This window comes from Hydractinia symbiolongicarpus, chromosome 5 (assembly GCF_029227915.1).
Source record: "Hydractinia symbiolongicarpus strain clone_291-10 chromosome 5, HSymV2.1, whole genome shotgun sequence".
Taxonomy (NCBI): domain Eukaryota; kingdom Metazoa; phylum Cnidaria; class Hydrozoa; order Anthoathecata; family Hydractiniidae; genus Hydractinia; species Hydractinia symbiolongicarpus.
The window spans coordinates 10,573,621-10,600,394 of NC_079879.1; the positions used below are offsets into that span (position 1 = coordinate 10,573,621).

General features: G+C 31.2%; 1 protein-coding gene across 4 annotated transcripts; it reads left to right on the forward strand.

Annotated features, from left to right (window-relative positions):
* Positions 1-2,847: 2,847 nt before the first annotated feature.
* Positions 2,848-26,761, forward strand: LOC130644723 (protein SFI1 homolog). Of its 4 annotated transcripts, XR_008982625.1 has the most exons (33): positions 2,848-2,973; positions 3,763-3,836; positions 6,144-6,215; positions 6,576-6,686; positions 7,420-7,514; positions 7,597-7,714; positions 7,813-7,915; positions 8,311-8,467; positions 10,183-10,344; positions 10,862-10,932; positions 11,469-11,561; positions 13,468-13,565; positions 14,203-14,319; positions 15,584-15,664; positions 15,760-15,841; positions 15,920-16,012; positions 16,114-16,199; positions 16,282-16,357; positions 16,462-16,557; positions 17,391-17,467; positions 17,539-17,641; positions 18,744-18,840; positions 18,992-19,152; positions 21,249-21,323; positions 21,395-21,469; positions 22,832-22,951; positions 23,214-23,270; positions 23,598-23,706; positions 24,148-24,190; positions 25,620-25,920; positions 26,294-26,336; positions 26,449-26,536; positions 26,666-26,761. XR_008982625.1 is itself a non-coding variant. In XM_057450438.1 (31 exons), the coding sequence occupies exons 1-30, from the start codon at positions 3,775-3,777 to the stop codon at positions 26,333-26,335; spliced, it is 3,033 nt and encodes a 1,010-aa protein (XP_057306421.1). In that variant the 5' UTR covers positions 3,453-3,774; the 3' UTR covers position 26,336; positions 26,449-26,542. The 4 variants fall into 4 exon arrangements, 1 of the variants encoding a protein (XP_057306421.1); XR_008982624.1 differs by lacking the exon at positions 2,848-2,973 and having other exon boundaries at positions 3,453-3,836; XR_008982626.1 differs by lacking the exons at positions 2,848-2,973; positions 3,763-3,836 and adding an exon at positions 4,241-4,980.
* Positions 26,762-26,774: the final 13 nt, after the last annotated feature.

Below are 26,774 nucleotides of genomic sequence, written 5' to 3' on the forward strand. Positions count from 1 at the left end.
TTTTTTTGAATTATAAAGGTATTATGCAGTATTATGCAGTATTATGCGATATTACGTTGGTATGGCCATCGACAGAAAATTTATGTGTTTTTTATGAATTATGAAGGTATTATGCAGTATTATGCGATATTACGTTGTTATGGCCATCGACAGAAAATTTAAGTACTTTTTTTGAATTATAAAGGTATTATGCAGTATTATGCAGTATTATGCGATATTACGTTGGTTATGGATTATTGACAGAAAAAATATGTATTTTTTATGGAACGATAGAGAGTATTATGAAGGCATTATGCAGTATTATGCCATATTACGTTGGTATGGCCATCGACAGAAAATTTTTTGTATTTTTTATGTAACGACAGAGAGTATTATGAAGGTATTATGCAGTATTATGCGATATTACGTTGGTATGGCCATCGACAGAAAATTTATGTATTTTTTATGAATTATGAAGGTATTATGCAGTATTATGCAGTATTATGCGATATTACGTTGGTATGGCCATCGACAGAAAATTTATGTGTTTTTTATGAATTATGAAGGTATTATGCAGTATTATGCGATATTACGTTGTTATGGCCATCGACAGAAAATTTATGTACTTTTTTTGAATTATGAAGGTATTATGCAGTATTATGCAGTATTATGCGACATTACGTTGGTTATGGATTATTGACAGAAAAAATATGTATTTTTTATGGAACGATAGAGAGTATTATGAAGGCATTATGCAGTATTATGCGATATTACGTTGGTATGGCCATCGACAGAAAATTTTTGTATTTTTTATGTAACGACAGAGAGTATTATGAAGGCATTATGCAGTATTATGCGATATTACGTTGTTATGGCCATCGACAGAAAATTTATGTACTTTTTTTGAATTATAAAGGTATTATGCAGTATTATGCAGTATTATGCGATATTACGTTGGTATGGCCATCGACAGAAAATTTATGTGTTTTTTATGAATTATGAAGGTATTATGCAGTATTATGCGATATTACGTTGTTATGGCCATCGACAGAAAATTTAAGTACTTTTTTTGAATTATGAAGGTATTATGCAGTATTATGCAGTATTATGCGATATTACGGTTGGTATGGCCATCGACAGAAAATTTATGTATTTTTTATGAATTATGAAGGTATTATGCAGTATTATGCAGTATTATGCGATATTACGTTGGTATGACCATCGACAGAAAAAATATGTATTTGTTATATAGAGAGGATGTCGGATAATGCGGTTTCATTTGTCGGGTCCATTTGGTTGGAGAAGTATGACTGAACGTCTGTCGGCTTTTTATGTCGATAAAGTATGAAGGTTGTTAGTTATGTTGTACGTCGTGTGTCGGGACCACTTAGCCCGGTGCTAAATGAAGTCGTTGCCGAATCTTCTGGATTGCACGGCCTTGTGAAGTTATAAGCAAAGTTTGCGCCAGTCCGTCGAATCAAATGGCGGATTTATTTGAAAAGAAAAGTGAAACCAAACACAACACACACGAAAGTTTGGATCAGTCAACCAGATTGTTTAAAAAATTTGCAGTTCCAATATAATACTTTGCATTGGGGATAAAGGGTATTTTACAGAACTATAAGACAAACTTACGGTCCATACCATTTCCTCGCCGCCAAGAAATTATATATCTCCTGATTTAATTTTTGTGGTAAAAGAAACAAAAAAGTAAGCCATTAGCTAGCTGTTTGAGAATTTGTTTTAGTTAATATTAAAAGATTACCTAAATTTTGCAGAAACATTTTATTATGTAATAAAATATATTATATGTAGCTGAATTAAATTTATATTATAATACCCGTATAGCTACATCTGTCCGTCCTGTCACGCAAAAATGGTTCCGAAAATAACAAGACGCACACTATGCGGTTTGAAAAGAAGATGCAAACTTGAATTTTCCGCAGGTCATCGACTAGTTCTGTTACATTTGCTTATTTGCGCCTAGAGGGTGGGGCAGTGCCATTGCCTGTCATGCTCATGGCGTGGCTATTAAAGTATGACACAAAAATAAGTCTGGTTAGTTTTCTCCATGAATGTCTATTAAGAATAAAATTTTTGATTAAGGTGTCCAAATTTCTAGGAAATGATGAGAAAAGTAAAGAAAATTCTATCAATTTTGTAAAAAAATTTCTTTGTTCATCACTAACATACTGCCTGGTAGTATGCGGGATTCGATTCGTGGTCCCCAGAACTGGGACCGGCAGGCAAGCCCACTACACTACAAGCGGCAATATGTTAGTGATAAACTCAGATAGTTTACCCGGATGGTGTGTATACATAGGTGAATATTTATCATAGCACATTCTTATTTCATCTCAACTCATAGCACATCCGTATTTCATTCTCAACAGAGAATGAAATACGGATGTGCTATGATAAATATTCATCTATGTTTACCAACGTTTTTGTCTTTTTTTCCAGCTCACCTAAAACCACACTGCAATTTTGTTTTTGATTTTAAATTGCCTTTAAACTTGCTCAGCAAACTTTCTCTTCCCTTTTTGCGCACAAACACTGGAATGCGCTTCGTAGTACTTTTTGAAATTAACAAACATTAAATTTTGTGAAAAATGTATGCTTAAACTGCTTAAGTGTGTGAAATTTCTCTTTATTCTCTAGACAATTTTAGACAATCATCTTTATAAATTTAAAATGTTAACCTGCAAACATCCGAGCAATAATTTTTCTTTTCTTTTACAGTGATTATTGCATTTAGATACATAGACAGTTGTTGTTTTCTGTCCTGGTTAGATATGAATGATTTTTGCTAATTGTAGCTTGAGCCATGTTTGCATATATAATCCTGTGAAATTTTTATTTCATAATAGTAGAAAACCTTGATGAAGTAACTACTAGAAAAATGAGAAACAGCAGACATCCCACTGGCCTTTATTGGACATTTTATTCTTATCCAAAAGTATAAAAGCTAAAGACACAAACTGGCCCAGACAGGTGACGTGTGCAATTGTTAAAAATTTATTAATTTTTGACTTTCACCTTAAGTTTCTTTTAATTCATGCAAGTTAAAATTTGCACGAACTTTTCTAGTCACACTTTCATCACTCACACATAGTAATTTATGTGTGATTTAGAGCTCGCAGGGGTAAATTTTCCTGACCAGTCTGCAAAGCCTCTTTTACTTATCTATGTAATAATACACCAGTTCTGTCTGTCTGTCACTTTTGCAAAGTGGATAAATTTTCTTTGATAAATTCTATAAAACATCGCCTATAAACTAGCAAACTTTGACGTTAAAGCAATATTGACGTCAAAGAAAAGTATATTAAGATTAGTGAAGCCATTGCATTGCACTTTTAAATTTAAGGCTTAATAACTTGGAAACGGGTGAAAATAACTGACGTCATCTCCTGTGTGGGTAACTAAGGACTACCTGGGACCAATTTAGGTAGGTTTACCAAACCTAGGTTGGCGAATCCATTTCGGAATGGACAGGTTAATGACGTCATCATAAAACCTTTAGACCCTAATATCTCTGCACCCGTTTGTCAAAAGTACACGAACCTATACATTTTCTTGATCAGCGTTTCAAGATCTATACGATGAAGGCAAAATTTAAATGACGGTTGTTTTTTTCTGTTATCCTGCCTAAGTGGATTTTTTCACGGCGTTAGTGACTATTATGATCTATTAGTAGAAATATTGGCAATGTCTTTTTCTGCCTTATGAAACATTTGGAGAGTTAGCATATTGCATTTCTTTTATATATATAATTTAATTTAGGTTTAAATAATAATGAAAAATTCAAATATTGCATCAAGATCTGCTCGGAATTCGAAGGCAATATCCAGGAAGAGGTTAGATTATCGTTTAATGATGCATTTCTTCATCATATTTTTTGTTGAACAGTGTTAGTAAAATGATGAATATATAGTCAGAGTTTGAGTTTAAACCCATGAACCAGCTTTATTATTTATACAATTTTTTATTCAAACTATATATATATATATATATATATATATATATATTATATATATATATATATATATATATATATATATATATATATATATATATATATATATATATATATATATATATATATATATATATATATATATATATATATATATATATATATATATATATATATATATATATATATATATATATATATATATATATATATATATATATATATATATATATATATATATATATATATATATATATATATATATATATATATATAAAACCAAATCTTTCCAGTCAGGTCAAAACTCCAATGTAAAATAATATTAACACACAGGAATGCTGGAAATGATGAACGACTGCATTTGTAATTGAGTGATAAAATTATATTTATTTAAATTTTCGTCTGTCTACAACAGACTTCATCAGAAAATGACAATGATAAAAGAATCTGCTAAAAAAGTTTTTATGAAAGTAGATATAATTGCTGTAATTAAAAGATATAATTGCTGTAATAAAAAGCTAATAAAAAATGTTAAAAACAACAGCGATGGAGATGAAAGAAAACTAAAAACTACGATGGAGTGTAAAAGGTAAAAGGAGAGCAGGTTTAAAATTTATTAAAAGTCACCAATCGCCAATTAAATTTTTCTGTATATGTTTCGTAAGTTGAGAATACAGGACTCCCAGAAAAAAAAAAACAGGATGTGTGGCCGTTGCAAGCCTTGTTTGTAATACAACAACAATCAATCCGTAGCTAGACATTGTATAGGTTATCTGTTACTTGATGTGTATTAATTAAGTTTCTCTAATAATTAACTTAATGTGTATAAGTTGCGTAAATGAAGTTAGAACAAAATAAAATTGTTTAAAAAGCCTTAAACAAAGTGGCTCCTGACTGTAAGCATAAATAGTACTCTGACTGGGCATATTTTATTTCCGATGTTGAAAGCAGAGGGTTTCCATGGTCTGTTTTAATGGAATTTTTTGTCATTGGCGCAAAGTTATCCAATACTTCTAATAAAAATGGTAAGTAAAAATTTGTTGGAATAATTAAAGGATGGAATATTCACAATAAAAAAACTTTGAAAAATACGCATCCCTAGATATTTTATCAATTATTCATATGTGGCATACTAGCCAGTTGATCAAGTTTCCTAGGCCTTAACATTATAATATATGAGGCCTTGCATGCATTGTTTTTAAGAATTTAGGAACAGTAAAACTCAAATTCAATGTGTAAGGGTGGGTCCTGGTGTTCTTTACATTTGCCATAATTTATTACAAGAGAAGTGAAGCTGCAAAAGAAAATCAAAACTTTTTGAACAACTGTTTAAATATGAAAAGCCAGATTATTTGTTGTCCCAAGCTTAGAACAAATAAATTCTTCAAGCCTTATTTATTTCATTATGTTTTCCAGTTCTTAAAGGCCCTTTAGCCCCTGCTTTTGTCAATCTTAGAATTCATGAAATTTGGTTAGACCTTACAAATTGGTTTTCCATTGAGTGAAAAAATTTAGAAATATAAACGATCAGGAAGCGACCTAAATAGTAAGGCAGGGTTCCCACAGCTCCTTGAACCTCCTCGAATCTCCTCGATTTTTATTTTCTTTCTCGAATCTCCTTGAAAATCTGAAAAATCAATGATTCCCTCCTCGAATCTCCTTAAATTTTTTTTTAAAGTGCGCAAAATATTTTTATGATAAGAGAAAAAGTTACAGGTACAAGTTCAAATTGAATCAATTGAACAAGAAAAAAGATCATTTATAAAATATGCACTCCTTGTTATTTTCCATTTTTTCTTTGTTTTTGATAAAAATTCAAAGATTTTTCTAATTCCCATCATCATAAGTTTAATATTATGTAGATATTGTATAGATATTGTGTTTGCCTTTTTAAAATGATTAACTTCCCAGGGGTTTAAATATTGAGCACTGTTATATGAACTAAGTTTATCTTATACTGTATATGAAGATACTGTTGTGTTATAAAAGACAAAATTTAAAAATCTCCCTAAATCTCCTTGATTTTGTTTGAAAAAGTAAGAATAATCTCCTCGATTCTCCTTGCTTATTTTTGAATTTTACTAAATTTCTCCTCGATTCTCGATTTTGACTTTCAAAATGTTGTGGGAACCCTGTAAGTGTAAATTATTATGTTTATCTGTGGCTATTTATGTTAATTTTTTTTTAGATTTATAATGCTAAGATGTTTCAAAGCGTGGCGTGTACAAACATTTGGTTTAGTATCTCCTAATGTAGCAAGGTAATTCAACTTGCAATAAAGTGTCAAATTGGAAGTCTATGTAAAAAATTGTTGAGTTAGAATAAGCAGTTTGTAATAAGCTCGTCGTACTGCCCTTGCCACTCCTCCCTTCCTCTGTGAAATTGGAAAGGTTTTTTCTCACAGCCAAGCAATTTAAATGGAATTAACCTAGTGTCCATTTGGTTTTCTTAGTTTCTACTTATCTTGGGATAGTCAGTTTTTATAGTAAAGATGGGGGAACATGCAAAAATAGCAATTACCAAAATATTGTTTTTGTTAAGCAACAATTTTAATTAGGAATTGTAGTTTTGAAATTATTTTCTAACCTTTTTAGAGTTCTAATTTTAATGTTGCGTTTAGGGAACACTTTCAAAAGAAACTTCTAATCAAGTACATTAAAATATGGCACAATTCTTATAAGCAAAACAGAAAAGACTGGAAACTTCAGATAAGAGCAGAATATCATGACAGGTGATTATAGTGGCATTTTATATTAGTACTTAGTTCAGGTAAAGGTAAAAAATGCACAAGAGAAATCCTTTCACTTCTCATCTAAACTTATTTGCTTAAATAATAGCTGCAGTATTTATTTAAATTTGAGAAGGACTTTTTCTTTTTAAAAGGGGTGTTTTTTAACTACATTTAGGAATTTACGAAATTCCAAATTTTAAAGTAATATTCAAAAGAAACGCTGTTGTGAGTTTATTCAAGAGGAATTATAAATTTAATACTTAACCCACCAAAAGGGGAATTATTCCATGGGGGAGCAAGGTGTTCTTTCCAAAAGAAAACTTCATCTTTTAGAAAACAAATTTTTTTGAGGAGAAAAGAACATTTTTTTTAAAAATAAGGAATAAATTAATTAAAATTTCTGTAACATACATTTTTTCTAAACATCGTAAATTTTTTATTTAAAATTTAAAAAATGTGGGTCTGTTTTTATTTCTTTTATATAGCTGACAAACAGTCTTTGCTTACGATATCTTTATTCTTAAACCCTTTTTCTTTCACCTCGAAATGATAACTTATATTAAATACCCATATATGTCTGTCTGTTTGTCACGCGAAATGGTACCACAAGTAGCAAGACGCACGCAATGTGGTATAAAAGGACAGGCAAAGCTGTTGATTTTTCCACAGGTACCGATTAGTATTAGAAAATAACAAATAAGGGGCTTGTAATTTCAACATTGTTATTTATCAGGTTCCGGCTGTGGAAGATGTCATTTCAGCAATGGAAGGCATTCCTATCTCACAGAAAAATGAAAAAGATGCTTGTTCAACGTACAATTGAGCATGGTTAGTAAAGGTTAAATTTTGTATAATATTTTTGATTCCTTGTTCAGTTTAAATGCTATTTTTTATTTGCTTCACCTTTTAGCTCAACATAAATTAAAAGAAAGATCATTTTCAAATTTAAGAATGTATTTGGTGATAAAGAGGATGAGGAAAGAAGAACACGAAGCTGCTGATATGTTTTATAAAAAATCAAATCTCAGGTAAAAAAGGGAAAGGGGCAAAATACCAGGCAAGGAATAAGAGGAATTTTAATAGTGTCTATTTTATTGATTGTTAAAATGTTTTAAATACCTTTTAGAAAATACTGGCGGTTATGGCTACTACAGTTTAATAACGAGTGTTTACTTCATAATATGAGTTACACAGCACTCCAACATTGGGCTAATACTATGGTCAAAAAGGTTTGTCACTTTTTTATTGGTTATGAATGTTTTAGGCCTTGTCAGACCTTTGTGTAGTAATTTGCATGTCAAAATAACTATAAACTTTAGTATGCATGCTATTAGCACACACAAAGTAAACACAGGGGTGCAAATCAGAATTTTGAGTGATAATGCCTGTATAGGCTTGCAGTGTCAAACTTGGAGTCTTGCTACACATGCAGTTAATCCTAAGGGCTAATCTCCATTAGGTAATTTTTGATTGCTGTTGATCCAAACGATTTTAATCTCAAATTCCTATGCATCAAGTCTGTCATCATTACTTCCTGCTAAGTCTTTAATCAGCAAAAAAAGAACGTTCTTTACATGATTTTTTTTTACTTACATGCACAAATACAAAACTGTGTTTATTATAGATGTTTATAAGATGGAAAGACCAATTCAAGAATAGATGTGACTTAAATCAGAAATTAACTCACTGTACAGCTTTCTACAATCAAAAATTAATTTATATTGCCGTGTGCAATTGGAAGAAATTTATACGTTTAAAAAAAGAAAGAAAACACTTGCAAGGTTTGCTTTTTTTATTGTTAAAAATACAATTGTTTATTGTAAAGCTAAAATTGTAGGATGCTAAATAATAAGTTTCACATAAAAACAAAATCGTAAAAGCATTATTATTTTTATTTTTCACTAGAATTATTTTGTTTTGTTTTTTCATTTTTTTTTTTCATTTTTCAATGTTTACTCTTTCTTGTATATGCTTAAAGGCGCGTAATCACCCTGTAGGCAACTTTTTTTGAGGTGCCTATTTTATTGTAAAAATTGAAAGATTACCCAGAAAATTTTATTGAAAACTGACAACTGGAACATGTTCAAATGTTTCATGGAAATAACAAACTGCCCCCAATTTCTCTCTGCGCCTACAGAACCACCATTGCATTTCATTGCACGAATCATGCGATAATAAACGCATGGTAAAATTGATCACATGGTTGCTGGATTCATGTTATTACAGAAAAAATAATGAAGGAGGGACAGTATCCGTAGCTGTGTTTCCATCATAATGCTTTTACATGTATCAACAAAGTTCCGAACATAATAAATTATATAAATCAATCGAAGTTTCTGTGTTATTCTTCATTATTTAAACATTTTAACTTACTGAAATCAGACTTCTTTGCAACACTGACCACTTCTTGTTGTTGTTTCTGAAGACAGCTTCGCCTCGCTAGCTGTCTTACTTTCTGATTATTTTCCTTTGTTCAAACAGTTAGTTGTTTCCTTATGGAGACAGTATCAAATCTACACAATTAAAATACCTAAGTATTCAGAATTTTCTCTTTCATGCTCTAAATTTAATTATCTCTATAGTGCTTCAACTATCTTCAACTATCACAATGAGCATTCTCCCTCGTTGGGTTATTTTGCTTATAATATGCAATAATCTCGGTCAGCTAATAAAAAAAGAAAGAGCGTGATAAGCATTAATTATCATAATTAATAGCCACAAGGTAATGCACGAACGACACAAACATTTTGCGACGGCCTGCTAATTAGACGAGAATAAGAGATCAACAAGACCGTTAAATATGGCGGCTGGAACAAAAACCCCAATAAATTCAAGATATTAAAGTACCATTATTTCCATTTCTAGTAGGTTTTATATCCTCAAATTTTCAGGAAAGTCATAACTCCGTCTGAACTTTGAAATAAATATAAAAAATGGATATGTTAATTTTTTCGATAAGGGTGATTACGCGCCCTTAAAAGAAGTCATATAAAAAAATTATACTATAACAGAGATATTGGTTAAAGAAGGAAATTATGATGACAGTAACCCTTATAAAATTTGAAAAACAATTTACATAATTAGTTACTAAAGGTTCTTCTCATACTATATATCCATATTTTTTCTATTTCAACACTCTTTTGACAATTTTATAGTTATATAATGCTAAAAATATCCAGTTCCAACAAATATATGTGTAAAAATTCAAAACATCTTGAGTCCTGTTTTCTCATAAGCTTGATTGCATCAATTAGTTACTGTGACTTCGAATAAACTAAATCATTTTTTATTTTTCCAGAATTTTTTCCTAAACTATAGTATACTTCACTGCTGCTACCTTGATGCACAAGCTTGTGTATAGACTGTAACTTTAACTTTATTTACTGATGTGAACAGGTGGGCATGCAATATCTGCTTTTAATTATTTTAATTATTAGAGGCATTGTCTTTTATTGATCTGCAATTGTAATTACTAGTATAAGTCTTTCTGTTTCAGAACATGCTGAACAAACGTACACAAAAAAGATTTTACAAAGAACCTTCATACAATGGAAACGTTCCCATCAACTCTGTTTACATGTAAAACAAGTAGAAGAACGTATTGTAAAGCTGGGTGAATTATCTATCAAGCGAAGATATTTCAATAGATTTGTGACATGTATCTTTTATGTGTGTAATTTGATGATATGGTAGAAACATAGGAATAGCACCTGCTAACATTTTTAGGTTGGTTTACATTAACATAGCAGTTGTTAAGTAACAGTTGTACAATAGTTGCCATTACGACTTTATTTGAAGCACATGTAAAACAAATTAACATGATAGATGTTGCATAACCACTGTTGCACGATACCCAATGAATTTAATGGAAACTGATCTTCAGGGCTATTCACCTAAAGCATTCAATTATCTCCTGCGTTAGCTGTACAACACAAGTTAACTGATTAGAAAAAGGGTATATAATATCCAAATTATAAGTAAAACAAGCAGAGGTTATTTCATTTCTCAGTGTTATTTTACTCTAGTCTATAAAATTGTATGGTAACTTTTTGTCTAACTTATAACATTATGCGAACTCCTGCTTAGTTGTGTTGATGGTGTTAAAAAAGTTTAGAAAACAGGTGCATGTCAAGTGAATTGCAATTGTACAACAGTTTTCTTTAATATTGATAAAGTTATAACCTTGAAAAAAGAGATGGATTTGAAGTTCACGCAAGCTAATAAAATGTATGAAACAACTGTCAAAGTATGTATGTTTAATTGTTCTTTTTGTTACTTAGTTTCTCCCCCTTAATTCTCCCCCTTATCTATTTTGTAACTTCTCTGTTACAAATTTATGTAGTTTTTGTTTGTTAGAGCTATTAGTGGTTACATTTTAGTATTTGAGCATGTCTAGGAACTGACATTATATATCTTGCAGAGTTTTTGTTTGAAAAAAAATATCATGCTAATTAACTAAATATTTTGTTAGAATTTGAGTACTTTATGCTTAGAATTTCTAGTGCTGGAATGCGTTGATGTTTTTTTCTGTTTTCTAAATAATTTATCCTTTTTATTACCTTACTTTAATGTGTCTTCCTAAAGGTTGTATTTCCCCCATTTTTTTTTTTGGAGTTTTGGGTTGTAAAATTCTAATTTATCCCATTTTTCATTAATAACACTTTTGTTAATAATTGTAGTAAAGTTATGACTTTTTTCTAATTTTTTGCTAAAAATATTCCTGAAAGAATCCCAGTTATTGAAAAACGTACAGATTGTAAAGTCTCTTGCTCATTTTTGTAGAAAGGTGTGATCAAAGGACTGAAAGATGTTGTAAGAAACAGTCAGATTAAAACTGAAACTAAAAGAAAAGCAAACGACTTTTACGTGAGGAGGGTAAGTTTGTGAATTAATGTAGATGATCATGTAGCTGTTGTACGGAAAGTTACATACAGTCAGCATGTTAGATCTCCAATCTTTCTATAAAATATTAGCTGATAATTATACCTGTGTGGCAGATTTTCTTTATTATGGTTGATAGATCATACAGAACATTTGATTTCCATTAGTGCATCTGAAAAAGAAAAAGGTTCTCAGTATCTCAGTATCTAATCTATGTCTTACAGTAGAAGATATCATCATTCTCAGTATCTGAGAGTGATGATATCTTCTACTGTAAGACATAGATTTAGACTGCAATACTGAGTGCAATTTTCAATATTTTGTGTGCAAAATATTGAAAAGCTGTTCATAATTGCAGGATTTAGCAGACTTTAAATTTTTACTGAATAGCCAACAAATTTTTGCGTTGATTCAATTTATTTATGTAGAAGGTAAAATGCAATGAATAGCTTTATCTTATCAAAGCAAAACTATTTTGCAACCCTGAATATCGACAAACCCCAAAGTTAAACTGTCAGCCAAAGAGAAGAAAATATAATTTGCTTTGGTGATTTTCAGTTGTTAGTTTATAGTTCTAAATTGTCAACAGAAATGTTAACTTAAAATTTGTATATTAAAACATACTGTTTTTTTCCTGCTATTCAGATAAAAAGGTGATATTTACTAGTCGATAAGGTCGATGGAAAAATCCACCAAGGTAGAAGAACAATAGAAAAGAACTGTAATGTAAATTTTGATAATGTCAGTAATGACCTATCTATTTACAGAAAAAAATTTGCAGAAAATTTATTTATCCATTTGCCTTTATTGTGTATAGCTTGTAGCAATGACGAAGAAATCATGTGCTTTTGACGAAACGTTAAAGAGATTAGAGAACCCTTAACTTCTGTATGTCTGTAACAGGCAATCTGAATAATTTCATACTCTCTTTGATGTTGCTGAAAAAAGCATGTCTCAAATATAAGGCCAAAAAACAAAGTGGGCAGAAATAATTGATGTAATCTCTTGTGTAGGTAACTAAGGACCACCTGAGACCGCATTGAGGCCAATTTCCCAACTTATCAACTCAACTGTTTCGAAATAGATGAGTTAATGATGTCAAAAGTATGATCCTATTCATTTTTTGATCATTGTATCAAGGTCTTTAAAATGAAAAAACATGCGTATAAACGTGTAAAAATCTTTTTTGTATTTTGGATGGTTTTTGCTGACGCCAGCATAACTTTTAAACCTTTATATCTCCTTAACTTGTCTTTTAAATCACAGAATCCTCTAAGTTATTTTGATCAGAGTTTTAAACTCTTCACAATAGTTGCTAAGGATTTTTTTTTAAAAAAAATTTATGTATATAAATGGAACACTATTGACGTTACCAAAATTCAAATGACGGATCATTTCCATCTTTTTCCTGCCTAAGTAGATTTATTCACAGGCCATTATCTACTAGTAATAACTTTAAATAACAATTACAGTATTAAAGTCAACTAATGAGCTAATTTATTGGCAAATAAGAAGGAGACATAAAAAACCTTTGCAAATGTCTTAGACAGCCACAGATATAGCCTATTGGCTTAGGTATTTAGAGTAACCCAAAATATTGATTCCTCCTAAACTCTCTTGCTTTTACTTCAAAATATTTATTCTTTATTATGTTTTGAAAAAAAGTTTAAGTCGCATCTATGTGAAAAGGTAACTGTTTATTTCCCCTTAAAATTATGTAATATTTTTTTATTTTTACCTTTATTAGTATTTTGTTCTAAATTTGAACCCTTAAACCTTCAGAATGCTCCTAAAATCTGCTAATATGGTAAAATTTAGAGCTGTAGCCACCATGATTGGATATTTCTTGTCTTTTGATCATTAAAGTACAATATTGTTGACAAATGATGTCTGTATTTAGGTGATGGTTGTTTGTTTTTCAAAGTGGCTGTTAAAATGTGAAAACAGAGAAGAAATTAAACAATATCCGGTGTCTAAAATAGCATATTCATATTTCAGGTACGAATTTTACCTAAAAAGGAAAAATAATTAAATAAATGTGCAAAAAATTAATCCTTAATATTTTTGTTTAACAACTTTTTTTCCTTTTAATGTAAAATCTCTTACAATATCAGATTATAATATATATACAATACAGAGTTTTATTTCATTATTTACCTGTGAAATGCTTATACCTTGTAGGCTTCCCTTTTTTGAGGAAAATTTTGCTATGAATTACAATTTGCAACAATTTGTTAAACACTTGAGACTTCTTTCTAAAAACAAAACAACTTTTTTTTGACACATGATGGTGAGTACCTTAAATCCTGGCAAGTCCTTGAAGTTTGTGTAAATTTGTTTTTATGCTAGTAGACATTTTAAAATAATATGTCAGTTCTTTGTTATTTTTGTTGCTGTATTAGTGAGAGCAGTAAGTTATTTTGGAGGAGAGGACTATTATTATTAAAAAAGTTGTGGCTTTGTATTTAGCTTCGACACAGAACGACAGACATGCAAATCTTAAACAAATTTTATTATTATTTATCAAAGTTATGTCAGCAGAAGAAATTTTTAGATCACTGTTACATGAAATTCATTTGTCATTAACGTTACTGTTACCTTGTAAAGTATGGCTATAGCTACCATTGTCTTTTAGAACAAGGCAGCTAAGCAAAGCAATTTTCCAATGGCTAAAATTTGTTAAGGAACGAAAACAAGAAGCTGCGCTGGAAAGTCTTGCTGAAAACCATCATAACAAAATAATACTACCAAGGTATATGATGCAATATGTTCGAACATCTTCATTTTATATAGATTATTCCGTGTCGTGTGAATATCTCTATTGTTGGGTGAAACACATTTCTTCGACACCCTAGGGAAATACGTGACTTGCAGTCCTCATTTAGAAGAAATCCATAAGTACCAATTTGTTGAAAAACCTTCAGTTAATTTGAAGATTAAAAAGCATTATCTCCATTTTGGTTGTATTTAGCTGAATAACAACTTGAGACTTTAAACGTCTAATTTATTGATTTACTAACATAATGTTACTCCTCATTCCATCTTTTTCTAATAGACCTTTTTTTTCAGTATTTGTTCGTATTATTCACATAGATCCCAATTCTTTTAAATAAAATATTTATTGCAAACTAAATGTTCCAACATTCTTTTTCCAAATAACACACACAAATTGCACCAGTAAATGGTAATTACATATGTGTATTGACATAAAGTAACAAACAGTTTTTCTAAATTTTAAAAACAAACTGAAATTTCAGTTTTTAATCTTTTTTCCTAGCATATATTCACGATTTCAAAAAAAATATTGTTAGAAATTAAGTTCAGATGTGAGTGCACGCTCTTAATCACTATCTTTTGAAGATAAGTATTGGAAAAGATTGAAGATGTGCCTCATGGGTCCAAAAAATAGATCTACTACATTTTCAATGAAAAATGACAGAGTGAGCAAATGTGCATCCTTAACATCTTAATCACATCAAAGTTTTATTTATCAACATCCTTCTTAACCAAATATTGCTTAGAAAAGATATTTCGTTTAAAATTCAGAAATAACCCCTGCTTCAAGTCTTAAGTTTTTATGTAATAAATACAAATGGTGGGGATTTTCTTTTGCATTAAAAAAAATGGTTGCTACCATTTTTTTTATTCATTCATATCAATTCTAAAATCGAAAAATACTAAGAAGTAAAATCTAATCATAAAGTCACAAAATTCTTCATATCTCCTGAAAGTAGATTTTGTTAAATCTCTCCTAAAAAAAAAACACAACTCTGACAACTCTTGACAACTCTGAGTTCAAGTTATCAATCCAGCACCAAGTTGGTTCATACACTTAATATTCTATACTATCCTATTCCGTCAGCTTTTTTGCCAAGTCTAAAACTATATAAATGACATTTAACAAATTGGTCACTCAAGTGGATTGGGTCCAGGCATTGCTTACCCTGTTATGTAAAATCTGCCCAATAATAAAAAATAACTATATTATCATACATACATATTGTTTAAAATTTTAGATACTTTATTAATTGGATTGACTTTACTCATTTACAAAAGAGTATAAAAGAAAGACAAACTGTTGCAGCGGCTTTTAATAGGTGAGCATTGCCGGATACATAAATACATGGATTGATAAATAAGGAAACAAATGAATGAATGAATAAAGTGTTAAGTGAATTCTATCTACTTTTAGGACGTTGTTACATTCAAAATATTTTTATACTTGGTTAAAATGTTATCAGCTGGAACTAATACAACAACAGATGATCACCGAGGTATGGCATGTAATTGATTAATGCTGATTCAGCATGATTTTGTATGATGATGTAATCTGTTGTGAAGTTTTTGTTTAGGCTAGTGATTATTATTCAGAATCCATGACGAAAAGAATTTTTAATTTATGGAGGAAGAAAACGAATTTCAAGCAATTTGTTGCTGATCTTGAGGTGAGAATAGTGTCTAGTACCTATATCAAAGTCTCATAAAATAGAAGTTTTTATTGACAATAGTATTGATAAAGGAATACTTAGGCACCATTTTGTTTTAGAATCGTGCTGTTATTCATCGAAACCGGTCACTACTTCAAAGTGCTTTACAAAATTGGAATATTCGTTTCCAAGAAAAAGTTTCTTGGTATCTCTTCTTTACGTGCTTGTCTATAACATAATTATGTCAACATATTAGCATGTTCGTGGTGTGCACTTGTTTTATTTAGTGACGCTAAAATGACTGCTGCTTCTATAAATTATGAACATGGTTTAAAAAAAAAATGTTTGGTTGGTTTAAAAAAGGTAACGTTGCAGATTGGTTTTCTTGTTTATTCGAAGAGAACAAAGTTTAATTTGTTAGATACAGGTTTACCATGTATTACAAAACTACAGCAATTCTTTCCTAGTATTTGTATCATTGTCGAAAAAAGAAGTTAAAAGAAAAACAAGCCTTGCAACACTATAACTATAAACGTCTCAAGAAAGTCATGATATTGTGGAAGGTTAGTTGGAAGTCATTCTGTTATATTAATACTCATACAACTTTTTTCCAGAAGTGCTCAGAATAATGTGCAATTTTTATAGATCTTTTAATGGGCTAACTACTAGTCTCTGGTACTGTTCTGTTCAAAATGGCTGCAAAACCAATACTTTATGTTAAGGTTGCTAGGGATCTGTATGATTTCCACAAATTTCAAAATGTTACAAAATTTCGGCATGTTTGCCACGCCTCCTTAATTTTGAAACGTCTCCTTATAACTTCTCTAAAAGTAGATTTTTAACAACTTCTCCTCCGAATCTTCTAACCTGTTGCATGTTTTTATTTTTAAAATACATAGAAATTCTACATTTGTGCAGCAACGATTTTTGTAACCCAGGGTATTTAAAACTTTCTCAGATATTCTCAATTTTAGTGGAAAAATATGAAAATCTTAAATTTCCTCATTTTTTGAATGAAAATTCTGTCATCTTAGTAAAATGATTTCGTTGAAAAGACCTCATAATGTTCTCCTGTAATTTTCTTTGTCTATAAAAGAAATGGGAACCCTGTCTGCACAAACCTTTCTTGTTAGTGGTAGTAATTGACAAAGACTTTTAAGCGGTTAATAACCACAATTTTATCGTTTTTAACTTATTTTCAATTCACATAGCAAGGTCATTTACTTATTTTTGATAGTATATCATGGACATTTATTAAAGTGTGTACAATTCCTTGAGCATGGGCGTTTATTGGCGTAATTAAGGTTTGGGTATGGTGACTATTCTTCAGTGGACGTTTGATTATTTACAGTAGTTGATACTGGTTGATTTCTGTGTTTTTTACATTTCTACATAGAGTTATCATGCCACAACAAAACAGACTATAGTGCTTGCTGAGCAGAGGTATATTGAAAAATCTCAAATCTTGTGCAGGTAAGTAACTTGAAAGAGAAAACTTTTGCTACTTTCAGTTTAATTCACTAAGAATTATTAAAACCATTTAGTTGGGTGATGTACACTTGGATCAAGTTTGTTAAAATCCAGAAGAAGGAAAAAGAGTTGTTTCTGAAAGCAGAGTTACATTTCTGTCGTGTTCTTAAAAAAAAGGTAATACTGCATTAGCTATGTTTTTTTTTTCAAAACAGTATAAATAAAACATTTAAATCCAGTATACCTTGTGGAAAGGAGTGCTTGCAGGTGAAAAAAAGTGATATTAAAATTTGTGATTTTTTTTTGAATTTGCTAACTTAAATTTCGCACTTTTAAACTATGACAGAAATTCGCAATCTTTTATTATTGTTTTCAACCTAATTTTAATTAACATTTGCACTGGGCCTAAGCGAAGATTCCAAATATGCGTCAACAAATTATGCATGCATGAATTTAATATTAGTTGAGAACTATGAACTTGCTTCGAAATTACGCAGTGACTCAGAGCAGCAGCTTAACCGTATTAAGCATAGTTTTTATCAAAGGAAGCGAATTTTTCCTGTTATTTGAACAAAGGAAAATAGTAGATATGTTAGATATACCCTTAATTTTGTCCTATAAGTTTGTCACATAATGCAAATTTTTTCCTCTTCAAAGCGTTATCTATACAGTTTATTGAAGCAAACTTATTTACATCTTCACATGCAAAATTACACACTCAACTTATTGTATTCCTGGATATTTATAAAATCCAAAATTTTTGTTTTGAAGATAAGCCTATTTCCGTAAAACTAATTCAACAGCAAATTCTATAGCGTAAGCTTAAGGATGACATTTCTTTGTTACACACCATAACTACCTTTCAACCTTCTAACTTTACTTAATTTTGTAAGTAACAGTGTCTTATGATGAGAAGCCCAAAAAACATTTTGTACACATTTAAGGGGGCTTCTGCACACCATGACTACATATAAATTGTATTTTTCTAGAAATTGATAAATTTATACAAAAATATAAACCGTTTCCCGTTTTTATAATTTATACGTGATCATGGCGTGCGGAAGCTGTTGATGAAAATTTGTGCAAATGTTTTAAATAATTGGACTTGCCATCATATGTTATAATCTCTACGTTTATTCATCAACTATAACAGTGTCTTTATGCATCCACAATGATAAAAAAAATAAAATATTAGGTGTACTGGATCCTTAAGCAGTCAATTACAATATGCTGGTTGCACGATATTCAACACCAATCACCATTACTCCTCTTATGTTAGATTCTTCGTCACCTTGGACAATATGCGTCTGTTAGGTGTGAAAGAAGATTTAACATTGACGAAGCTGTCGTGAGAGCACAGATCAGGTTAGAAAAAGGTAAGGAATAACTATAATTTGTTAGGCTGTTGTTGTTGTTGGCGAGTTAACTCAAGCAATCTATAAAAATGATGACGAGTTAACTAGAGGAATCCTTTAATAATGGTGTCCATTTCTGCTTTCCATATGCATTAATTTTACACTTTTGCAGTAAAACTGAGAACGCTATTCGGCTCATGGAGAAAAACTGCTAGCATTGTGCATAGTGAGAAGAAGAATTCAACAATAGCTGTCCAGCACTACTCTTGTGTAATGTATAAGAAAGTGTTAACAAGCTGGAAGAGTTATGTTGCTACGTCATTTAAAATAAAGGTATATGTTTTTTTTAATTTTGAAGATTTTAGTTTTGCTGAGGAGAATTACAACGAGATTTTATGCACCGTTAAAGCGGGGGCAAACCAGTCCAACAACATTTTTTCCCATGCTAGATGAAATGTTGGATGAAGCAAAATTTTAGGTTTGTGGAACTGCTTTTAAAAACAAGAAAAGTTCACTTATTTCTGAAAAACAAAATGGCGGACGGAAGGAATTCTGCAGTGCTGCTTATGTTGCTGAACGAACTCGTCGATTCAGACGATGAAAAGCCAACCTGCTGAAAAACAAGAGAGTGTATAGAGAGGAGGGAACAAAATGGATATTTTAGTAATATCATTAAAGAATTGAAGATCGAAGACATTCGGATTTGGGGAAATGTTTCGGATGGATGTGAGGGATTTCGATTTTGTTTTTAAGGAGATATCCCATCTGATATCACCGAGCCAGATTTTTATATGTTGGATGAAAAGTACCACCAAACCAATCCAGCATAAAAATTCACGCAACTCAGATAGTTAATTCCTTTGAACTTGCTGAAAATGATGGATGAAATGTTTGACGGCGATCAAACTTCATCCAACATCATCCAACACGATTTTTTTCTTTTTTTATGAATATTTCAAATTTTTTCAAAATTTTGAAGTGACTTAAACCAGTCCAACATTTTATCCAACATCACAAAAATTGCACGTTAGATAAAATGTTGGACTGGTTTGCCCTCGCCTTTACTTAGCCTAACAACAATAAATCTTTCTTTATCCTACGTATTGAGTGAATTATTGATCTGTTTTATTTTGTTATAATTCGCAAAAACAGAATTTTTAAAAGCTTTTACGTAAATTGAATTCTAATAAATTTGAAATTAACTATCTATTATATAAGTGTTCGCTAAATGGAAACGAAAAAAATTAGCGTAAAATCGTGTTTAAATAGAAAACAAAGGATCAAGATTTCGCGATGGTTAAGTTCATCAAATAAAAGTGTAGTTTCCAGCATTTGATATCAGTTTCTTTTGAAGAGTCTGGTTTAAGTAGCTACAAAATGTTTTGTGTTTTTTTCAACCTTCTTTAAGGTTGAAAAGAATATGTATTTTATTCGCGGAAGAAATTTTTGCGGATCATTACGTGGAATATATTTTGCTATATATAAATTTTCGGGATAATTTTTTGTGAAAGCGGAGGATTCAGTATTTTAGTAGGATCATAATTGGTATTTTGGCTAATATTCCAGGAGTAGAATATATTTTATGAAAACATTTTTAAAAATCTTATAATTTACTTAAAGGTTTTCTATAAAGTACGAGTTAATTCTTCATTTTTCCAGAAGAAACTTTGTTTTTAAGCTATTTTTAAAACTTATGCATGCGTCATTATAAAAAAAAACACGATATGATATGCTATTATTTTTTAGCATCTTTTAAGCTGATTAATAATTTCTTAGAAACTATGGTCTTAAAAGAAGAAATAAGTTACTGGACATACTAATAGCCACTACGAAATTTTTTCTATTTCTTTATCCACACTGCATCCGTGCACGCATAAGGAATAATTTATATTGTTATCTGCTTGCATGATATTTTACATTTCATTAGCGCTTGGTAAAGTCTAGATTTTCAGGTTTCTTTGAATATAGACGTTGTATCTGGGTGAAATGATACATTGTCTTATCCATTCGAAGGCCTTGAATGGTTTCATTTCAGCTCAAAACGCATACATATAAAATAAAGAAGTTGTAGTTTTATGAAAACGAAAGTCACATTAGAAAGATCAAATGGAAGGTGCATTCTTCTTAAAAGAACGATGGAATAGGGGTTGGAGTCTCATGGAAGCTGGTTTTCGACATAAAATTAACAAAGAACATTTTATTCATTGTCACGGTGTGACTTGACACCGTCAGTGCTCGGAAAGAGGTTTCCCAGCTGGTTGAAGCTTTTTGAACATTACTGGTTTTATATTTTTTTGAAAAACTTATTCTTCCGGATTTGAGCCCTGCAAAAATAATTTCTGCAAATAAAATTTTGAAAAAATATCTCCTGTAAATAGTTTGTGCCTTAAGGTATTTCAAAGAATACTTTTGATGTACTTTTTTTTCAGCATTTGACAGCATACAGTATGATGTTTGCAACAAGAAGCATCGAGAAAAGACATTTCTCTATTTGGAAGTCAAAAGTAAGGTTTTCTCAACATTTCTTGATTCTTCTTCTGTTTAATTTATATGCAGACGTCAAACTTTTTATTAGTATCTACGTCTTGCTGAAGAGGATAGGAAAACAAACACAGCGATATGGTGGTGGAGTTATCAACTGCGAAGAAAAGTATGCTGTTTGATATTAATCCTTTTTACTTGTACTCCATTTTTTTTTTATTGTGCTGGGAGGCTGGTTCTACATTTAAACAAATTATTTGCATAAAATTGTACTTTTGAAACCTGATTAGCTTCTGAAAATAAATGTTGAAACCACTGAAATCACGTAGAATTGATAATCGAGTGGGTTCTTACTAGACCATATTACACCTTTTTTATAAACATGACGTTTACGAACACATCCTAGCTAAGTAAAATGATGCCTGATAAAATAATGTCTGTAAAAAGTGGTATAGAATGGACGAATCAGAGCAAAGTTTGACATCAAGTAGTGATATGCATACCATATGCATAAAATGTGCTTGTTGAGACTGAACCCAAAATCTATGAAAAAATCAATAAAACTGATTGTATGTGGACTAACAATTATACTACTGCAATGCACGGTGGAGTCTTCTGACTGGGATTCAATTTAATGTTCTTATTGTTCGATTTAAAATGTTTGGAAATTCAGATGTGTGCATTATTTTTTTCCACGATTGGATTAGCACGAACCTGTACTTTACGCCAACGTTTTAAGGCCTACCTAAAAATAAACCAGTTATCGACTTAAATTCCCATTCATAGTATCTTTGTATTAGAACAAAGCAACTAGTGAAATGGTTATAACAAAAAGGATCTTCTCTTATCTGTCTACATACTGCTCTAACAGTTTACAAAAATTTAAGAAAGCTGTCCCCGTTAGTGACAACCTCACTAACGTTTTTGTCCTGATAATTTTTAGTATTTGCTGGTCATTGGTTAGTTTAACTACTGTTCGTTCTATACTTCATAATATTAATCAATCACGTACCGCACATGATTTTGAGGCTCTTTCTGATATCATCAGGATTTTGTAGCACATGTGAGTGAAAGCAGCCAAGAAATGAGAAATATTTTAATCGTTTTAAAGGAGTCGTTGGATTCTTGCTTAGAAAAAGTTGTTCGCTGTAATTTGCATATCGTTCTATAAAAGATCTGCAATGAGTTCTTTTGTCTTATTTACACAAAAACATCAATTAAAAAGCTTTTTTACTTCCTGGTGGATTAGCTTATTCTATGACTGTCTTGTTGACGCAGCCTTACTTCAAGCTTTCTTAATTCCTGTCTCAGTTGTTGCGAAATTTGGTTGGGAAATATCTTTTAACGTTGAAAAGGAAAGCCTGCCAAAATGTTTAGGTACAACTGTAGAGGAGACTAGAGTACTATGGTACGGTACAGTACCAGAGATAAAGTACTACACACATATTCAGTTCACAAAAAAACCCGTGAAATTGTCATACTGACCATTCTTTCACTGGGACCACCATTTATTTATCTCTATTATTTTTAGGTGTTTACAGCGATACACGAATATACAAAATCTAAAGTAAAAAAGAAACTGAAATATCGAAGCGCTTTGACTTATCGTAAAAATATGTTGCTGGAAATTGGTGCAACAAAATGGATTCAGGTAATAGGCTTGTTAACAGCTTCTATTACCGTTGGTGTTAAGTCTACCATTTTGTTTTTGTTGAATTTATTTTCCAGTTCAAAAAACTCCAGCTGTGATGTTAACGCTTCTTCAAGTTGACTATATTAAAAAGCAGAATACACGTCTAATTAATAATCTTGTTTTTCGTTGACGTGCTGGTTTTATAAGGTCTGAAAATTCACTATAAAAGCATTTAATATAATTTAACAAAATATATTTTTTGTTTTCATTTTTTTTCTAGTATGCTGTACACGCGATGGATACTCGACGTAATATAGCCTATCAACATCAAGTAAAAGTGAGTGATGTTTCCGCTACCAAAATCGCGCTAATTTTCGCTTTATAATACGTTTTGTACCGCAAAAGCTAAATATTACCAGCTAAACTTGGTATTAACTTTTGCGCTATTTTACATATTTTGTATGAAGCCACCCCGAAAAAAGGTAATTTTTCTTAAAAATAAATTATTTAGAATTTTTTAATAATTTCCTATAACACTAAGTTTATGAGCATTCAACATCGAAAATATAGTGTGTTTTTTGCTGGAAATGATTTTAATTAAATGCTCGAGCTGTGGAATTTAAAAAACTGTGCAATTGTGTTTCATGGTGTAATTCTGTAATAGAAATCGATGGAACTTCAATCACGTGTCCACAAATATGCTTTGCATTGGTTAAATAGAACACAAATGAAGAAAACAAGTATTTTAACAGAAAACAGGGGTGTGTTAAAAGGTAAGTGATAAAGGAGGTTCGTCTTGTCAATTGTAGAATATACCAAGAACCTATTCAAAATTACCTGTAGTAATAAGGGAGAATACGAACCTTTCTCTTATTAGGAATGTTACGCTCAGAAAACGAAAGCTAAAGTGCAACAGATTATGATTACGTCAGCATAACGTCAATGTTTTTGCCTGTATTAAAATCTTTTTAAAGATATACAAAACTTGAAATAACGGAAACCTACACTAACTGTTAGCTTAGTTGTGAAAGTGTTTTGATTCTATGTAGTAACTTAAAAACTAGATTTTTGTTATGCAGAGAATCTTAAGTGTTAAGTTTACCCGAGTCGAATTTACAGAATAACCTTGGAATAACCAAGGGATAACACAGTTTTTAGATGCATACATGTAACATGCATATATTCTTATCATTCTTGTTGTTTCTCATTTTCAGGAAAACAAAGCAATGATTCTGATCGTGCATGTTTGGATCAAATGTATGTGATATTATTATTATTATTATTATTATTATGTCCATCACACGCTATAATAGCCTTAACTAATAGAGAAATATGCCATGGCTCTTAAGTTCTCTTGATTTTATAAAAAATGGCCTTACTGCTGCGCCAATTCTCTTTGCGTTTGCTTTCTTTACGTTAAATGTAAAGGTCTTTTGTTTGCTAAGGTATAACCACAAGGGTTCATTTGGCGCGTTGAGTCTGAAAAAATAGCCCTAAAACGTTGCAATTAAGCGTTGCTGCTGAAGTCTTCAATAAAAGGCACCACGTAAAAGGGCGTAGCGTATTCTTAAGGGTAGTTACACCTAAAATCTATAATATAATACCCGTATACGTCTGTCTGTCTCTGTCTGTCTGTCTGTCTGTCTGTCTGTCTGTCTGTCTGTCTGTCTGTCTGTCTGTCTGTCTGTCTGTCTGTCTGTCTGTCTGTCTGTCTGTCTGTCTGTCTGTCTGTCACGGAAAATGGTAGCTTAGCTGCGCAATAGCGAGAAGCACGCAATTCGGTATAAAAAGGACGGGCGAACCCGTGGATTTTCCACGGGCTAACGACTAGTCTTTTAAATAACCTAAAAAAATGAAGAACCTTTGAATCCAAATATTGATTTCTCCTAAAATCTCTTAAATTTGTTTGTCCATTGTACATCCATTTTTTTTCGAATAGTAACTTTTTGTTATTCCTTTTTATGTGACAAATAATCGAATTGGTCGTGGTGAGGCACGTTGGACTTTAAACTCTTTGTTCTCGTTAGCAAATGATACAAAAAGTGCTTAAAAGAAGAGGTGTAAACAAAAACGTGCTAAGATAAAATTTGCTACAGACAACGGAGGTCTAAAGTCCAACTTTCCCCACTGCGATAAAAAATTAAAGCTATTTCGAATATCGCTTATTTTTCGATACGCACACAACAAAAAAAGTCAAAACGATGCGCCTTGTCGCCAAATGGAAAAGACGTGATTTTAGCATTATGACGAATTGGAAATATAACAAATTTGACAGAGCGGAGAGACTTTTTATAATCTGTAAAAGTGTGACATCTTGTCGCAAAATATTGACAATAATTTGAAATAAACTAGTCGGTGGCCCGTGGGAAATCCACGGGTTTGCCCGTTTTTTTTTAAACTGCATAGCGTGCGTCTCGCTACTGCGGTTACCATTTTGCGTGACAGACGGACACGTATACGGATATTATAATATAGATGGAATAGCGGAGTGAAAAAAAAGATTTACTACGTTCCCATGTAGTAAATTTTCTTTGCGATTTAAAAGACTTCCGAAAAATCACAATTTTCTGATTTTTTGCAGAAAATCGTAAAAAGATGTCCCAGTAAGAGCCAAACTTTAACCTAAATTCTGACAAAAATAGAGACCACTGAGATTTTATTTAACTTAAAACGTGTACTTCTTTAGGTCGACATTTCGTGCTGTCAAGTTTCCAGATACAAAGGAACGCCCTTCCCCACGCCTTCCAGATTACCTGCGCGAATCATTTGACCTCTCCGCGTTCAAAAAAGACATTACCACCCTGCATATGTCAACTCAGTGTATATCACGATACAGTAGCCAACGCTATGACAACATTCCAAGACCACACACTTACGTTCCAACTCTCCATTCACCTGTCATAAATCCCATGGAAAGAGCGTCTAGTGACTCACTAAAATTATTGGAATTGACAAACGACGAGAACAATCAATCGACTATCGGTCAGGTACGTTTGACCACTTTTCTTTAACACATTTTTAGATAGATTTAACATCAATTGTTTTGTTTGGGCCTGGAATAATACGTAAAATTGGATCTTTCCATAAATCCCGTGAAAAAAAACCAAGATGATCTCGTACGGAAGAGTTTTAAAAATTATCTACAAAACTTTTTACCTTTTGGGAAAATTATTATTGGTTTTTGAGATATAGGCCTTGAAAGTTTAACTAATAATACAAAATTATGACATCATAAGTGATGTCATAACCCTTGTTTAGTACCTCTTTGAACAGCTAAACATGTAGCTTGTAGGTTTAGTATGTGTCGCTGTTGAAGTATTGTTTGTCTAAATTGATTTTTTTGTTCTTGTTCTTGTTTAGAAGGCGATCCTGCTACCTCCTTCCACGTTCACCACTTGTTGAGGTAATTTTTATTTTGAGAGACTTCTTGGTCTTGATTATTCTTTCATTAGAAAACGATATGAGCCGTTTTTTTCTTGACAATTTTTAATTCTATCTTTGTATGTTGTTTTCAGCGGGTAAACGTTGGTGGAGATGATACCATGTCTGCAAGACGTCAACAAGTTTGTTGTGGTGTTACCATTGGTGGCTGAAATTGTGAAGGTAAAACATCTTTATTTGAAATGAAATGGCACCGATCTAAAAACACGGTTTAAAAACAGGTTTTGTTAATTTTCTAGAGGTGTAAATTAATCTTTAGAAAATACATTATTTCCTTGTTACTTTTTTTAGCTACAAAAAAGGGCTGGTACCTAATATTGTATTTATATTTATAATAATTACATTTTTTTATATTTTAAATGTTATGAAAAAGTAGTAAGAAATGAATTTTAAATTTGTT

What these genes read in the sequence shown, in the direction of transcription:
- LOC130644723 (XM_057450438.1), top strand. Translation starts at nt 3,775, where the DNA reads ATGAAAAATTCAAATATTGCATCAAGATCTGCTCGGAATTCGAAGGCA. An exon ending in GTTGCAGCGGCTTTTAATAG is followed by an intron (nt 15,665 to 15,759) that starts GTGAGCATTGCC and finishes ATCTACTTTTAG; the next exon opens with GACGTTGTTACATTCAAAAT. An exon ending in AACAACAGATGATCACCGAG is followed by an intron (nt 15,842 to 15,919) that starts GTATGGCATGTA and finishes GTTTTTGTTTAG; the next exon opens with GCTAGTGATTATTATTCAGA.